Source organism: Nicotiana sylvestris, chromosome 10 (assembly GCF_000393655.2).
Source record: "Nicotiana sylvestris chromosome 10, ASM39365v2, whole genome shotgun sequence".
In the NCBI taxonomy this organism is placed as follows: domain Eukaryota; kingdom Viridiplantae; phylum Streptophyta; class Magnoliopsida; order Solanales; family Solanaceae; genus Nicotiana; species Nicotiana sylvestris.
Genome location: NC_091066.1, coordinates 92,827,495 through 92,845,865, shown reverse-complemented (window position 1 = coordinate 92,845,865; position 18,371 = coordinate 92,827,495). Strand labels below are relative to the sequence as shown.

At 36.7% G+C, this 18,371-nt stretch overlaps 2 protein-coding genes across 2 annotated transcripts; one reads left to right on the top strand and one right to left on the bottom strand.

The window, feature by feature from the left end:
• Nucleotides 1-466: 466 nt before the first annotated feature.
• LOC104213567 (uncharacterized) lies at nt 467-3,235 on the top strand. Its single transcript, XM_009763096.2, has 2 exons — nt 467-2,843; nt 3,021-3,235. Exons 1-2 carry the CDS (start codon nt 960-962, stop codon nt 3,036-3,038), a joined length of 1,902 nt encoding a protein of 633 aa, XP_009761398.1. The 5' UTR covers nt 467-959; the 3' UTR covers nt 3,039-3,235.
• A 2,609-nt stretch (nt 3,236-5,844) lies between these two features.
• Nucleotides 5,845-8,813, bottom strand: LOC104213566 (flavonol synthase/flavanone 3-hydroxylase-like). The gene is made up of 3 exons (XM_009763095.2): nt 8,243-8,813; nt 6,405-6,726; nt 5,845-6,300 (listed from the first exon to the last, which is right to left on the bottom strand). The coding sequence occupies exons 1-3, from the start codon at nt 8,599-8,601 to the stop codon at nt 6,031-6,033; spliced, it is 951 nt and encodes a 316-aa protein (XP_009761397.1). The 5' UTR covers nt 8,602-8,813; the 3' UTR covers nt 5,845-6,030.
• Nucleotides 8,814-18,371: the final 9,558 nt, after the last annotated feature.

Here is an 18,371-nt window from a genome sequence, read left to right as displayed (position 1 = left end):
CAAACTCATTTAAGACTTAGTAATTTTCTTATTTTCTTTTCCTTTGTTGTTTCTCCCAGCTTTGGATTTTCCCTTTTGCCCTTACAGATATGTTCAATTGTTCTCTTCACAATTTTTGTCCATGTTCCTACATATTTCCTTCTCTTCTTCATCATTTGATCATAGAGTTTCTTCAATTGAATTCCTCCTCTATTTTCTTCTGCCACCCTTCCTATTAACTAAAATATGGAGGCTTTGAAGTAGTTTGGCAGATTAACTTTTATGGATGGGGCCGAAGAAACTAAGGCACTTAGGCGTGGGAATATTTTACACTGAGGTCAAATGACTAAACAATCCAAAATAAGGTCTTTGATTTACCATTGGACCCCGATTAAGGTACACGTGTCAAAGAGTTACTGGTCTAGACGAAATATAGTTCTTATCATTATCAGATTGTGGGAGGAAGAAGAGGACCTATTATGAATAAAAGTATCTGCTTCTCCTCGTCTTCTTTCTCTGATTCTCTCCATTGTCAATAGCTTCTCATCCTTTCTTCTCTATCCTTTGTATTTCAGTTTAGTATCTCTAATTTCTGTAATAGTTTTGAGTTGAGTTGTAATTTCTTGTCACTGTTGAAGTAATAGAAGTGTTGAAAAACTGGTTTGTTCCATTGGTGCTTTCATCGATCGTACTCCAATGGACGAGGTGATACTAGATCGTTTCAGCAGCGGCGACGCAACGGGATGGATTTATCGAGCGGAGCGGTACTTCCAGATCCTTGGCTTCTCCGAGGAGTATTGGCTACCTCTTCCTTATTTCTACCTTGAAGGCTCTGCCCTCGTTTGGTTCGATCGGCTGTATCGAAACAAGCAATTCTTGGATTGGAACCATTTCAAGGGGAAGTTGAAGTTGCATTTTCGAGCACAGACCTTCAAAAGTCCGGTACGTATGGAAGAGACCCAGTGTGTCCCGTTCCTTCTATGAGCATTGTTCCCATCTCAATTGCAGTTGCATCTGATTTGGATACTGGACATTCTGAGGCGGACCAAATGTTCGATAAAAATCCGCAAGGAGAACTGTCACTCTCACAAACTGACTTGTCTAGCGATGCCAAAGAATTATTAAATGAATGTATTCATCATGGCGAGGATGGTGAATTTAAAGTGTCGGCAACGTCAATCCTTGAAGAATCATTTTTCAACACAAGGAACGATCCTAAGGCCGATGATGCGTACTCGAATGCCCACTTCATTGCCCCACCGATAGTGGTTAATTTAGTAGCTGATAAATCAGCGGGGCTCCCTTTCCCGGTTACTCAGATGCTTGGAGGAAATACTAAAAGCATTGAAATTGATTTTTTGGATACTCTACAACCCAAGGAATCCGCAGACAAGGACGGTGAATGGCTCAGGAATATTGCGGACATAGTGTTTGATAAAAGTCTCGAGCTAAAAGCGACCAAACTGCAATGTCAATTGGCAAATGTGGCGCCTCTTGAGACCGCAAAATATGTTTCCACCGAGATTTTATCTGCTCACTTTGATGAACCAACATGGAATGAGGGAATGACTTCACTGTTCCTCCATACATCAGTAGCTCATGAAGACGACAAGATTGTCGAGTTTCTCCCTTACATATTCAAACAACCCTCTTTAACCTTGGTGTTAGATACTTTTAGGGATCTCGCAATGAACTTGAAATATGTCTTACACACTTGCAATTGCTTTGACACTGGGCAGCATGCTTCAAATGAAGTTGTTTCAACGTTATTGACTACAAAACGACGAAAGGATTGTCACTTATATTCAGCACATCGCAAGGGTACAAGGGATATTGGGCTACCAATTTGTGGTTATGTGGACAGTTGTTTCGCTACCGGGCAGGTTTTATGGGCTTGCTTTAATATGATAGAGTTGTATGTGTCTTCATTACTGAGACAAGTCCAGCTTATTGGTTACCCTCATGTCTTTCAAGTTCTTGATATTGCAGTTGTGTCAAGCAGATGCAAACCGAGTGAATGGCGTGCTGATCCCGTAAATTCTTTACAAATACAGCACTTCCGTGTAAAGTGTAATGGTTGTAAAGGATTTAGACCATCACGCCTTTTGCTATTGCTTCTAGCAAGCGACGAAATGGTTGATTCAACTCCTGCTCACAGTGAGAGGCATGACTTCATTGATCCGGGTGCTAATTTCTTTATAGTAACCAGCCGCGCAAATGCGGATCTGTATGTGTGGGATCTTGGAATAAATTCCGCGTCCTTGGCTCTAACAGGGTGTATAGAGAATGTGGCGGCCCTGATATTTATGGGATGTACAGGCAAGTTTTGCTTCATTACATTTTCTAACTCTAAGACTGGAGTATGGGATCCCGGACAACCATGGTTTGTGAATTACTACAATTCACAATCCAATTTTGCACTGTCAGTTAGTAGTTTACCAAAGTTAACTCATTTTAATATTATTGATTGGACTTGTATGAGGTCTCAAGACCCTTCGGACATTGCTTTAAATGGCAGTTATTCTTCTGATGACACAAATAATAGTTTTCTTCCTTGTTCACTTAAGATACCCTTATTCCTTCGTGTAGCTAATTTCTCTGGAGAATTACTTTTGGCCAAGGGTGATACTACGTTGTTAAGAAACATCATCTACCAAAGTACACAAGTTGCTATACTTGGGGACATACTTGAACTTGGTCCAACAGAATTCACGTTCAATGAGTTGATGTTACAGTTTTGCTGTGATGCCCGTTTTAATGTAACTGCACCTATCGAACGAACCGAGAATATAAATTGTGCCGAAGAGATAAAACTGCTATGCTTCAATGATGCTCACTGCCCGGAATCGAAGTTGCCAAGGAGAGTATGTAAAACAATGTCAGATCCTCTAGCTTATCATTTTCGCCAAATTTTTGCAAAGATTGAATATCTGAACATCATTAGATTCTGTGCTCCTATTATTAAAGATCGACATCATTTTCTATCAATAATGTTTATTAGTCATATGTGATATTAAAAAAAAATATTGCTGCAACTACAGGGAGTTTGTTCAAGCTGAAGGCACAGATATTGAAGGGCATAAATATGACAACCACTAGATAGAAAGTCATGGCCAATTAGAACTTCTCCTTAAATTAATCCACATAAGCAATACAGAAGAAATTCAAAGGTCCATTTGGGAGAAGAAATGGTTAATATTGTATGCAACCAGATGAACTTGTATATGTGAATATTTTTAAGAGAAATTTTCATAAAGCACTATCTTTTAGTAGTAATTAGTTATCTATAGATATCATTTGCTATATTACGGAATATAGATACATTTTCTGTGGTTATAAGATGTATTTGATGTATTTAAGCTATTGTATTCATGAATACAGTAGCAAAAATAGGCATGAATCAGGGAAGTCCAGCTAATTAGTTGTTGTATTCGACTGTATTCATAGAGTGAAACATGGGATTACAGCTGGACAGATTATTGTATTGGACTGTATTCGACTGTATTCATGGCGTGAAATAGGGGATTACACTGTTTTTTTAATGGAAAGTGAATCAATTAATATAATAGACTCCCAATATAACTCAACAAACTCAATTATAACACACAAATTTTGTATTTTTCAGTTATAAAAAAGATTCTCAACCACAAAATGCAATGAAATAGATAGAATACAGAGGGATACATTGAAATACAATGAGAAAAAAAGACACTGAATACAATGAAATACATGGAATACAACGAGATACATTGAATTATAATGAAAAAAAAAAGATAGTGAATACAGTGAAATACATAGAAATACAGCGAGATACATTGAAATGATCTTAAAAAAAAGGTAACAAAATCTTCAAATTGCTCAACCCCAAACTTCAAACGACCTATTTTAGTCGACAATTTTCCGACGACCCATCGGATTCCGACCATGATTCCATAAGCAATTTGAATGTATCTCGCTGTATTTGAAGATTCTATACACTCTGTTTGACTTTGATAAGGACATCGTCGTATTTGCTGAAACTACCACCACAGACGAAGGTCCCAGAAGAATCCAAAACATAGAAAAAGTCGAAACCTATTATTCTTGTCTTGATTCAAGAATCCAACAAAAATCAAAGATGTAACCCACCAAAATTCTCAAAGGCACAGGCTTCAAATTTCTAAAACCAAATTGCAATAAAATCTTAGGGAACTTGCTGTGAATAAAATCACACCCATATGATGTGACTATCAAAATCAAAGCTTAAAGAAGAGAGATTTTAGGATCAGAAACTTTAGACAAAGAGGTTTCTGAACTGGGTTTCTCTCAACCGGATGCGAGGAGCCGGAGCAATTTCTGAAGTGGGCTTTGAACAAATCCGGTGGGAGGAGGAGGAGATCGGAAATTTTAATGGGACGGGGGAAGAGAATGTGATGTATCAAAGTAGAGAGAGAAAGAAAATAGTGTAACTGATTAATGTATTTAGTGGCTTAAGGCTAGGAGGTAACCAAAATTAAATATTTTGCTATAAACCTTAAAAGCTATCTATAGAATATAATTTTTTTAAATGGTATTTATTTAAAATGAATAAGGTGTTAACCTTTGCTATATGAGGTAAAAATTCCTATTTTTAATGTATTTGTCGTGATGGTCAATTTGATACCCGTTTGATGTATTTTTTTTGTGGCAGTATGTAAATTCAAACGAAGACTTGAATAGATGATTCTTTTGTGTTTATTATGATGAATTTACTTGATACTTATTTAGCAGTATTAAATTACCTTTAGCATAGTATGCATTCCAAATTTGGATGATATATACTCAGAAAGGGGAATATTAAGATGATCAATTTACTTGAAAATATGTGGATTTAAACAGATGATATTTTCCATTACTTTTTTTTTTATGAGTGTTTTTGTTATGATGGTGATTTACGTGATTTTTTCCCCTAACATTTATAGAAACTGCATTTGGGGCACCTTATAAACCCTAGAAGTTTGTTTTACTGTGTCTTATTGTCTCAAATTTATGAGGGATTAGGCATTGAAATCAGTAAATGAGATAGTAGAAAGTTATCCTTAATCAAACTTTCTCCGATTTTATCAATACCAAAGCAAATATTGTCTTGCTTTATCAGCCTCTAGAAGACCTCTGCCAAGATACAACAATAGTAATGACTGAAAAGGAACATATCATGGTTGTATTACAGAGATTTTTAAAAAAGATTTCACGTAATAATTTGAACAAGTTATTATGTTAATAAGATTCAATTATCTTTTTGATTTCTGTTAATAACCGCGCAAAGTGCGGACCGTTACACTAGTTTAATAATAAATAAAAAGAATGTCATTTAAGTAAATAAAGGTATGTGAGTCACCCGAAAAGGTTGAGGTTCTTTAGTTTTTTTCTGACAATGATGAATGATTGATGATCCTTTGAATATTCGGACTCTCCTTGGATCGTGAGAGAAAAGTTAGACCATAATCTCAAGAAAAAGGTATATTTTGTATGTATATAATAAAGCAAGGATCTCAGTGAATGTCAATATGTTCTCTTATAAGTGAGTGTTTTATGTCCCCTATAACTATGTCTCTTTCTATTTATAAGGGAACATATGCCAAAAAATCCTAATAGTACAGATCCAGAAAATATAATATTTCCTTTAAAGTCTTGTACTAAAACTAGCCGTTATTATTCTGTCTAAGACAAGTGCTCGTCCTCGACCTTATCTATGTTGACTCCTCGACCCCGCCCTTTATCTCTTGTGAGATCACTATGACCTTTAACATGCCTTTTGTCGAATTCATTTTGTGACACGTGGCAGCCCTTGAGGGCTCTCTTAGTGATGATATGGTCTGAACTTAAACTAAGATAATTTTTGGCCAATACAACAGCATTTTCATTAGTCTGTCTGTCGTAAAAGTGAAAGAAGTACAAGCAGGAAATTTGCTCAATCACTTAAGATCGAGAAACCTGATTTCATGGCTTACAAACGCATTAAATACAGCCTTTAGGAAGTAACGCAAAGAAACTGACGATATCTCTTCAGATTACTGTGGCTTGCTTAATTAATTAGCTGGAGATTGCATAGTGGGTAATATGAATAACATCTTCAGGCCTTGATGGTGGATGACTTTTGTTTCTCATTCTCAAAGCTTGGTAATCTTTGTAGTAAAATCCCTTGTATTTTGGTGGCTCTCCAATCTCTTCAGTGAATTGTGGCAATGGTTCAATCCACTTGTCTCCTTGGATATTATAGAAGAAAGCAAAGGAATATCGGCTTCTGCCTGTTTTTCTCACAACTCTATGAGCTGCACTCTTAAATTTGTTGTTGCTCAGCACCTCCAATAAGTATTTAAGTTATACACAAAAGATCAGTCAGACTAGTTAACAATTTATACTATCTAGAAAATGGAAGTTTAGGTGGTCCAAGTTTTAAACTTTACCTGAATAACATCACTTATATTGACTATAATTCTGCCTGCAGCTGGAATTACCGGAATCCATTCTCCATTTTTTCGAACTTGTAGTCCACCAACTTCATCCTGGATGACGAATGTGATACAATTTCCATCTTCATGTTCACTTATGCCATTGTTTTCTGTGTTAGTTGCTGGATAGTAACGGAAAGCTACCATGAAATCCCAGCTTCTGTCATGATTATATTCCTTGAGAAAATTTAGAGGGAGGCCAAGGCAGTCATTCAAGATGCTCTCCAAAAGTTCACCAACTTTCCCGAAATGGGTAAACATCTCTTCTAGTACTTCCCTAAAAGTTCACCATGAAAATAGACATTACCCGCCAAATCAAACACGAGTTAATTTTATGGATGGTAATTGAACTTTTGTGTTTGTTACCCAAAAGTTACTTTTTTTTGTTACGTAAAAATTATTTAACTTTGTGTTCATTACTCAAAAGTCATTTTTCTTTCTTTTGTTACACAAAAATTATTTTATTTTGCTCTAGTTATCCCAAAAGTCACATTTGCCACATTTTATAATATTTTTACTTGAAAAGTCTATTATACCCTTGATATTATATAAATCATCATATTTATGTATACCTTCTATATTATATACTTTATAATATATTTTACCTAGGTATTTTATTTATAACTAAAATAACTTAATACTATTATTTTATTTATTATTTTTATAATATATTCGTATATTTAATTTTTCCTTAATTAATTTTCAAGATATATTGGTAGCGTTATTAAATTTGACAGTAACTTTACTATGAACAAATCTCACGTCAACGTTCTTAACCGCTCCTAATGAAATATTTTTAATAAGAATTATAAAATCAAAGCTCACAGATTTATCAATCAAACCATATTCGTTAATCCAATAAATAAAATACCAACATTCAGTAAACTCACACATCAAATTAACAGTTTCAAATAAATAATATCAACAGATAAAGCTTAAAATTTAATATTAAACTCAAATATATTTTAAAATAAATTAAAAATCTGACTGATTATAAGAAACTATCATTTGTTAAACAAATCTGTTTTTGTTATTTCAAATAAATATTTTTTTATCGTTTTCATATTTGAAAATATATTCATGCTTGGATATGATTAAACAAATTCAGTATCACGGGAAAATTCAACGTACTAATATATTATAAAAATAATAAATAAAATAATATATTTTAATTATAAGTAAAATTCCTTGGCAAAAATATATTATAAAATGTATAATCTAGAATGTATTATATAAATTGGAGGATTTATAATGTCAAGGACATAACAAACTTTTCAGCTGAGTTTTATAAAATTTTGTCAAAGTTTTATAAAATAATAATAAATTAATTTTAGTTATAAATAAAATACCTAGGTAAAAGAATATTATATAGTATACAATATAGAAGTTATTGCATATATCTGATAATTTATATAATAACAAGGGCATAATAGACTTGTCAAATTAAAAATATTATAAAATCTGACAAATGTGACTTTTGTGATAACTAGAGCAAAGTAAAATAATATTTGTGCAAAAAAAAAAAAAGCAATAGTGACTTTTGAGTAATGAACACAAAATTAAATGATTTTGACGTAACAAAAAAAGTGATTTTTGGATAACAAACACAAAAGTTCAATGACAATCCATAAAATTAACTCAATCAAACACATAAGTGTAATTAGTTGTTGTGCTTGTCTACTTTTACATCTGATCAAGAGAGCTTCAATTGCAATTAATTGCACTAATTGTTTCCTTTTACATTCAATTCAATACACATCAAGCTAAGAAAGATCAAATATAAACGTGCATACTTGAAATCACATGGATTGCTTGGCAACACATTGAAGCTGGAACTAGGAGAAAACATGAGCAAATATTCATTCTTATCAGCTGAGTTTTCAGGTTGCTTGCTGTAACCAGCTGGGAGAGGTGAACTTAATCCAGGACTTGATTTTTGCTTCTCCTCATCTGGGTATGCAAAGAATGTCTTTGATAGGCTCAGAGCGTGATTCATCAGATCAAGAGGCACCCCATGGTTCACTATTTGGAAAAACCCATAGTTGGAGCAGGCTTTGGTTATACTGTTCATAACATTTACCTTGCCAATTTCATCACCGTCTGTAAAGAAAGGGGAGAGATCTATTGTTGGAATTGCAACATTTTCAGCCATTTAATTTTATTGTGAATTGTTTTCTTTCAGTCCGCCGCAGCAGATTGCGTTAGGATAAATAGAGGCCGCCTTACTTTTGCTGTCCAGATCAATAATTCAAATAGCAGAAAAAAAATTCGTCCTGGACGGCAATAGATTACTTTATTCAATTTTGTGCAAATAAATTAAAATGTGTTAGTAGGAGAGAACTACAGCAAACATATTCATTTTTCTCGTAGTTATGTGATTGGTTATTGGGAGGAAATCCAATTATTGCTATTACAGCTATATATAAGTCAAGAAAAATGACGTTGGAGCATCATCTTCAATTTAGCAGAGCATGAGTCAGCTAGGATCAACTTATAAGACATGAGCGCTTGTCGTTTTCCTTACCCTTTCAAATTTTAAAAGGCATAGGCCAAAGAAAGATACTTCCTCTTTTCCAATTTATTTCAAACAGTTTGGCTGGGAACACAAAAAAATTAAGAAAATAGACCATATGATTTTTAAAAGTCCGGAACTAAAGTAATACGGAAATTCGGAAAAAACAATCATATTAATATGGGAAAAAAGAAAACAATAGTACATATATAGCACATGCATACCAATAAAAGCGTGTTAGCATATATGATATATATAAAATAAAATATAAAATAAAAAAATAAAAAAATAAAAATACCAGAGCTGAAAATTGCTCTCCACTACACTGTCTTCTTCATCTCATTGCTTCCTATCTTCCAAGATCCTCTTCTTTTTCACTAAATACTCTACGCCATGAATCTGTCAAACCCAAACCCAGATTCCACGCACTCTTCAGACCCCCCAGATTCACCAGACATGCAAGTAGATCTGCCAACTCACACTCCACAAAAATCCTCCTTTCCCCAAACCTTGCTCACCAATTTACCACATTATTATCCCCTCACATTCAACCCACCCCACTTGATCTCGACTTGATCGATGAATTCGACAATCCAGATAAATCAGATGATTTCATCCCACTCTCTGCGGATGAAAAGGCTAGACTATATTCCCCTCGGAAATTCTCCGTTATCATCAAGCTATTTGGAAAGGCCATTGGGCATCAGTTGCTAAAAGCTAAATTACAATCCCTGTGGAAACCAACCAAACCATTGCATCTGATTGATCTAGGCTCTGCTTTTTTTTCTCATTAAATTCACACAGGAAAATAACATGATGCATACTTTACCCGATGGACCATGGTTTATCCTGGGCCACTTTTTATCTGTGTGTCGATGGGAGCTTAAATTTGTCGCATCAACTGCTCAACTTACTTACTCTGCTATATGGGCCCGACTTCCAGAATTGTCAACTGAATATTATGATCTAACAATTCTACAGAAAATTGGCCACAAATTGGGTCAATTATTAAAAATAGATACTTGCACCTCCTCTGCTATCAGAGGATGATATGCCCGAATTTGTATTGAAATCCCACTCGAAAAGCCTTTGAAAACCCATGTTTATATAGACAGCCACAAACAAGTTATTCTCTATGAGGGATTAAATATACTCTGCATTAAATGTGGGTGTTTTGGCCACAATGCACGGGTCTGTCCCCACCACGTTCCCAGTATTACACTAGATACTCCTACTGCCTCTTCCACCTCCCATACCATAAATTCTCCGCCCAAATCCACCCAACCACCCACAACAGATTCTCCATGGAAAACAGTGAAATTCCCTTAGAGAACACAAAAACACACCACAGTCATAGATAAAACATTGGTAGCTGCTCAACAATTCTCACACTCCTCCAAGAAACAGCAAGCTTCAGGAGAAAGTGTCGCCCACTCCAATATCATGGAGGCAACCATGTGTAGCCCAGGTAAGTCCTCTAACCCTCGCCCATTAACCACCGCCTCTTCTAATCCCCGTTTCTTTAATTCTAATACCCTCTCTATACTCCATATTAATGAGGTATTAACAGAAACTAATTACCTCCATAATTTATCTATTAATACTCCTACCCCTCTGCAAAATACCTCTTGTAATTTAATTATAAATACTCCTAAGGCTACTACAAACATTACCCATATCCATCAAACCCAAAACCTTATAGGGCTGGCCCAATCTCAAACCCCACCTAACCCAATAACTAATTTGGCCCCTTCCAGCACTAACCGACCAAACCCATCCTTTATTTCCCACATCCCACATCAAACTATTGAAACACCTCCACATGACAACTATTGTTCCAACCAACCTCCATTAAACACGTCTCTCTCTGTAAATCCTAATTATTTCACACCAGCAGTGAAATCTAAAATTACTAACTCCTCTCTAGTTAATTCCATGCACTCGTCAACTTGCCCCCCTCCTTTTTCAATTCAAAAACACATCATTTCCCCTGCTGACTCATCCTACACACCCCCTGCTACTCACACCTACATGGCCGATACACACAGCCAATTACCACATATCCCTTCAACAGATAACCATAATATCACTCCTAATCATTCCCAGCATAATCACATTTCTCAAGCACCGTCCACCAGTATCCTTACTATAAACACACAACCTGAACTACAATCCCTTAATACCTCTCAGAATACTTTAAACCATATACTATCAAAAATTCTCACCCATGGACAATCTCTCAACCACTTACCCCCCATTGTATGTTACCCAAGTGAACCCAGGCCTTCCACCACAGTCATGGCTGGAACAAGGTCTCTAAGGTCAAGCTCTCCTCTTTTTTCTCTCAATCAACGATCAAGAGGTAATAATAGTCCTACAAAATCCATCCTACCTAGCACAGATAGTTTCGGAGGGAATGCATCTGGGGATGGATGCATTTGGACGCTCCCACTAGGCAATGAATTCTCCACCACCTCATACCCTTCTTCCGCTGCTGGAAATCCCTTTCTACCACCTTCCACTCTTAGGACAAATATTCACACCCTGGACCCCTTATCAGAATATGACCATTCTAGTCGAATTCTTGCCTCCAACACCCAACCTCACGACCCCTCTATTATTCCCTCTCCAGCGACTCCTCCTGCACCATTACCACTAGAACTAGACGTCGCAGCATAACAACAAGACTTAGCAGCAACTCTAGTGGAACTGAGAGAAACGAGAACCTCCCAAGCAACACTAGACACTCTTCAAAGCTTTGTTCTAAAGGAGCCATATGTAAAAAAATATTCGTCTCAAATGTCCCACAAACATGATCAAATGTTCCCTCACAATCCGCCCCACTCTCAATCCGGCCATAGGGAAATACTCGATAGTTCTTATACCCACTCTCCTGCCAGTGACAACCCACCTGCAAAGCTAGCCAATACCTCTCTTTCAGTATGCAATCAACCAAGCTCCCCCTGAATCTTCAGAGGACCCTACCCCAACACAAGCAAAGATGAATTTTATGCTTTGGAATTGTTGAGAAGCAAATAACAATGATTTTCGTCGTAATTTTCACTCATTATTGGACTATCATAGCCCGACTTTAGTTGTATTGTTTGAAACTCACATGCATGATCATACTTGTCGCGCCCCCTTTTTCCTCCGCGAAATCGGGTTCGTGACATTTTGGTATGGGACAACTCTTTCCTTTTGGGAAGGGGTTTGCATTTTTGGAGAGTCTCCACCTAACGATTTTAAGGTGTATTAGGGCACCTATAGGGTTCATTTATGACTACATTTGGTAACCAGAGATAGAGTAAGGGCTTGAAATTATCCTAAGGGGAAGGTGTTAGGCACCCCTCAGGATCCACTAGTGTGGTTCCCGGCCAGACAGTTTTTGTGACTTTGTGCAATTAGCAAATAAACAAGCATGGCTCAAATAGTAGGGGATTTAAGTTTAAGCACACAAGTGTTTGAAAACAATTAGTGAAAGGTAAAATTTTGAAAAGAATTATAATCTAAAGCATGCTTGCGAATGTAAAGGAGGTGTCCTAGGTTTGTTAGTAATATGGATCACATCAATGGAATACCCGGTATGACACTCTTCAAAAAGGGGCTACACGTGGTATTAACGCACCAGTCATCATATTCATATCTACCCTTTCCCGCCCTGTGAAGGTAATTAAAACGAGGGTTGGTCTCGACCCCTATTGCATATTATTACCCGTCCCTTCCAGTCAGTCTCGGAGGAATTTAAGACTCATATCCTATAAGAGGGGGGGTTCTAGGCAGACCCTCAGGTTTAAAGGCAAAATACTAAGGCGACATACAAAACAAGTAGGACTTCAATTAAGGAGGAGCATGGAAGATAAACGAAAGGCTCAAATATATCTCCACAGGTAATGCACATAGACAACATAACTCATACACAATTAAAGTTTGAATTCAAATCATATGCATGGTATATAAGTGATAACAGCAGAACTAGATTTATTACATGACTCAGAAAAGAAGTCTGAATCAGGCTTGCCTACTGGTTTTAACAGGTTGACAATTAAACAAAGGCAGTTCTAGTTTTATTTAAGTTATTACCTAAGGCTTGCTTAGGCATAAAGTAATAAGCAGCAGTTATTCAGAATTATTAAAAACAGTTTGGAGATGGATTTTTACCTAAAACATGTCGTTCTAGTTGATACAAATCTGAGAATGCAGAGATTATTACCAGTTTTATTTAGAAAACATCACAATATGAGATTATTATTACTACCTTTTCATGAATTAGTAAATAACTAGGCGTTTTAAACAAAATGCAAATAGGATCCTAGAACATGATATCTAATATGCACATGCAAATGGCAGGGTTGTTGAAAACAGAATCCCTAAGGCATGATTTCTAAATGCGCACAAGAGTTGCGGAATTAGTGAATGTGACTTCTGAAAGTACAAGAGTAACAGCTTTTATACCAATGTTGTTATTGTCCTAGGAGCAGGATTTCTAAGTGATAGACATAAAACATGGATTAGTGATGGATGAGATGCTGAAGCAAGAAACATGGGTCCTAAGAGTATGATTTCTAATGCATGTGTGAATCCTAAGCATGGTTTTCTACTGCGCAATTAGGAATATAACCTTAATAACATGTTTTCTACCCTTACCAACTATAGCATGCATATTTACCCCTTTCCTTTTTACTAGCCACCCCAATACTTGTTTACAACAGGTTATTACAGACCAGCATTGAAGTAAATTACATAAGTAGAAAAAATAACAAGTTACACTATAAGAAGCCTGATTAGGACTTCCTCTCTGAGTTATGTAATCAATCACCTCAAGTGACAAGTATTCCATAGTCTTTCTCAAATCTAGGTGAGTCAGAGTTCCCTAAGGACTTCAAGAGATCCCGGGCAGTGCTCACACCCAGATTTCATAGCCAAGACAGAGTAAGTGCAGTGTAGAAAGGCCAACTATTATGTGTCCAAGTTCAGGGGGAGCTCAAGGGTCCCAAGGCAAGGCTCACACAAAAAGGGCAGAACCTAGTGGTCTAAGAGTATATGTGAGAGTGCTTGACATAGATTTAAAAGAGTTGAGTTGGAAAAAAGTTTTGAACCAGTCAAGTTTGAAGTGAGTTTGCAAAAACAACAGAACAGTTTTGAAAAGGAGAAGGGAATAGGAGCAATAATAACTTATAACAAGACAGCACACAGAATAGTATCATTCCAACATTCACAGGCAGGGAAGTAAGGGGCTTGGGGATATAGAAGGCCCAAATCAGAAGCGCATAAATATGGATAAGAAGAGAGGCATTTAGACCAGCAAGCACGAAGAACAAGTAGCAACTGATTGACCTACAAACTACTACTTCAAAGAGTTAACAAGGGAGTCATAGGGACAGGGTATGAGAGTAGTCATGCAGGGGTCTATTACACATAATCAATCATGACTTAGTCTTAATCAAGTACAAACAATGGGGGGCACATAGAGTTGAGTTTTAGAATTGAACTAGGAACATACCAGTTAAGGAAGCAAAGTGCAGAAAAGTAAAGCAAGTAGAGTTCCACAGTCCAGTGTTGGCTTTCAGCCGGCTAGACAAACAGTAGCATAATTAGTAGAGAAAGAAGAGAGAATTTGAGTGTGTATGTGTGTGTTCTGGACTAATTGTTCATGTCCTATGCTAAAGAGAGGGGAAAGTATTTATAATTTGAGAACAGGTAGGAAAATAAGGTAATAAGTACTGACTTAGCATAATTATAGAAATAATACAAATCAGAATCAATTAAAGACCTGGACTCCCTTCAATTAGGGAGTCATAGTTCAAACGGGTACAAGTTGTATCAAGTAGGGAAAAGAACTGATTTTATCATAATAGGATTAGTAAAAGCATGTAGCATGTAATAAAGACTAAGTACAGAATATTTTCAAGTAAGGAAATTATACTAACAGCATATTGTGCACATAAATAAGGTAGAGCACAATTTCAATTCTGAAAATCAGTTCAAATAATCACGGATGAGATGGAAAATCACAGGGAATCAACACTAACTAAGGAAAGTATCACAAAAAATAAAGAAGCAATTTCGAAAAATCAATACATAATTGGAAGGAAAATACACAAAATCACATATGTAGGTTTAAGGAGATTACACAAATCAACATAAATTATGTGAACAATCAACAAATAGTCGGACCTATTAAATGATAAATAACACGTGTTTGGACAAAATCAAAGAAACCTTAAGAACAAATTAGAGCAGGAAGCACAAGAGCATATAAAACACACATGAAGCCTAGAATGTTCATGATAGTCATGCAAAACACATCGCAAACAGACTCAAACTTTGAGTCGAACCCAGAAGTACTAGGTTTTCTTGGCAAAAATGAATCGAGCAAAAAGGAAAGACTCAGGTGATGTTTAAACATGCTAAAAATCAAAGTAATTGCTAAAATCAGAAAGAAATCATTTTTGCAAAAAGGGTTTTGAAACCCCTAGTCTGGAAAATGAAGAAATCGTTTGAAATAGGAGAAATATTTTGAGGAAAATGGGTGAAAACCTTAAAAAAAAACCATAGATCCATCACAGAACTAAAAAGATCGGAGGATTTATAGCTAGGTTTTTCAGAAAATAGCAGAGACGAAGAAAATATCGGTTAAAAACTCATGGATACACCTAGATCTAAGACAGATCTAAAGAAAAGTAAAAAATCTCAAGAGTTAGGGTTTCAGAGAACCCAAAGAAGATGAGAGGACTTTAAAATGTTACCGGTTTTGGCCAGAAAAGTCATGGGTCTGACTCGAACAACCATGGATGACCGGAAAATGGCATAAAAGACCATGGATAGGAGTTGAACAAGATCTGGACTAGATCTCTTCGAGATCTTTCCATGAAATCACAAAAATGAGCAACCAGGAGACGTAGGAGACAAGTATACGTCTCAAACAGCCATGGGAATCCATGGATCGAGGGGATTAGGGCTGGTTTGGGTGGCGGCGGCTAGGATTAGGTTTAGGTTTCAAAGAGAATTGGAGAGGAAAGGGGATTTCTGGGCGGCTGTTTGGTAATGAATTAGGTTAGGGGGTCGTTCAGGTTAAAAATGGTAAGGGGGAATAGGGGTCGTTGATCTCAGAGATCAACGGCCAGGATGAGAAGGGGGTCTGGGTCGGGTAGGATTTAAATTGGGTTAGGGTCGGTTTTTAATTGAAATTGGGCTGGGGAATTGGGGTCCAATTTTGGCCATAATTAAAAGCCAAATTTGGGTATAATTTAAATAGCCACTCTTTCCTTATTTAATTTATAAAAAATAGTAAATAGTTTCTAAAAAATAATTTAAAGTACCAAAATGATTTAATACATAATTGGCAATTTAAAAATACATGATCAAATTTTATGCATATAAAACATAATTAAACCTTAAAAGGGCTAATATTGTAATTATGTGCAATTTAGCTTTAAAATACTAAATATAATTATAAAAATTTATAAAAATTAATCTAGCCATATTTTGGCATAAATATAGAAATCCAATAGATGAATTATCAAAATAATAATTCTAAAAATAATTATTGGGGATTTTATGGATAAAAGGAAGAAAATAAATTAATTTAAAACCTTAAAATTATAGAAAAATAATAAACCCTTGGATATGCTTATGTATGCATATATATGCTATTTTGAAGGTATTTTTCATATTGAAAATATATAAGAAAAAATTGGGTATCAACAGCTGGCCCTCTTTACCCCGGAAGAATGAAAGAGTTTCTAGGTAAAGAAATGATGGCCACTTTTGACCATGCGAAATGGTTTGAAGAGGTTAGGCCGCACCCTGGCTTCCGAGCTGCCCACATATCCCTGGTTTCACAGGAATCAGGCCGTATGTAGTTCAGGATCCATCAGCGGAGTATACCGATGAAACGACTTCAAGAACGGACGCAACATCTAGGGCCAGGTGAGTGGACAGTTTAAGTGAATGGTTAGGTTTGATATGGCTTGAGGGAATTGGAGCGGGATCGCTCCTACTGGGATGGCCATTGCTCGCCGTCTCACCTGCAAATAATCAATACAAGCATATGTTGTGCGTAAATTTAAACATGATGCAAATTCCCTTTGGACCATGAATGTTGTCTTCGGACGATGAGGATGATGTCTTTAGACCATGATATCCGGGGCCATGAAGCGTATGATAAGGGATTCGCAGGCCATGAAATGATGTTCTCGGGCTATGAGGATGGTGCCTCCGAACCATGACGCCTTTGAATAATGATATGCAAAAGATTGAAAGAGATCCTCAGGCCATGACATGGTGTTCTCGGGCTATGAAGATGGTGCCTTCGAACGATGACACCTTTGGATGAGTTGGCGATATTTCAGCCCATGAAGGATGCAATAGTATGATGCGAACAAGACAAAGCTTAGTCTTGCGAATTGAAGGGCATAGCTTAGCCCGTAAGAAAAGCGAGATAAATAGTGTTTGAGATAGCGCTTAGTTTCGAAGAAAATTGAAGGCAGAGCTTAGCCTCGGAAAGCAAAATAATAGCCTTGTGCAAAGATGCGAATGCAGACGGAGGTAGAGCTTAACCTCGGAAGGCAGAATGATAGCCTTACGCAGAAATGCAGATGGAGATAGTGCTTAGTCTCGGAAGGCAGAATGGTAGCCTTATGCAAAGATGTGAATGCAGATGGAGGTAGAGCTTAACCTCGGAAGGAAGAATGGTAACCTTATGCAATACAAATACAGATGGAGATAGCGTTTAGTCTCGAAAGGCAAAATGGTAGCTTTATGCAAATTGGAAGGCAGAATAGTAGCCTTATGTAATGCGGATGCAGATGGAGACATCGTTTAGTCTTGGAAGGAATAATGGTAGCTTTATGCAAGTTGGAAGGCATAATGGTAGCCTTATGCAATGCAGATGTAGATGGAGACAGCGTTTAGTCTCGGAAGGAAGAATGGTAGCCTGATGCAAATTGGATGTAGATGGAGACAACTTTTAGTCTTGGAAGACAGAATAGTAGCCTTATGCAAATTGGATGCAGATGGAGATAGCGTTTAGTCTCGGAAGGCAGAATAGTAGCCTTATGCAAGAAATAAAATAACAAATGACAGTAGAGTTTTCTTAGATGATAGCAGATTGCGGCGTTGTGATTACTGGGAGCATTGTGACATACGAGACATCACTGGTGTGTGTGGATAGCAAATGTTGGCAAGTGCAACGGTTTGGAGAGTCGTCTTGAACAATGTTCGTCCCATGGGCATATAGTATGTTTAACGATTTTGCAATCATAGTGCCTACATCCAAAGAAAAATCATGAGTTTTGTAAAGGGGGAGGTTTGTTCGTATCCCCGCTGGCTTTGCTTGACTCGATCGGCTTTGATCTGGTGATACCGTCTGTATTATTGGGGTAGCGTTGCTAAACAAAGCAGTTTCAATA

What these genes read in the sequence shown, in the direction of transcription:
- LOC104213566 (XM_009763095.2), bottom strand. Translation starts at nt 8,601, where the DNA reads ATGGCTGAAAATGTTGCAATTCCAACAATAGATCTCTCCCCTTTCTTT. An exon ending in AGCAATCCATGTGATTTCAA is followed by an intron (nt 6,727 to 8,242) that starts GTATGCACGTTT and finishes GTGAACTTTTAG; the next exon opens with GGAAGTACTAGAAGAGATGT. An exon ending in ATATAAGTGATGTTATTCAG is followed by an intron (nt 6,301 to 6,404) that starts GTAAAGTTTAAA and finishes TACTTATTGGAG; the next exon opens with GTGCTGAGCAACAACAAATT.
- LOC104213567 (XM_009763096.2), top strand. Translation starts at nt 960, where the DNA reads ATGAGCATTGTTCCCATCTCAATTGCAGTTGCATCTGATTTGGATACT.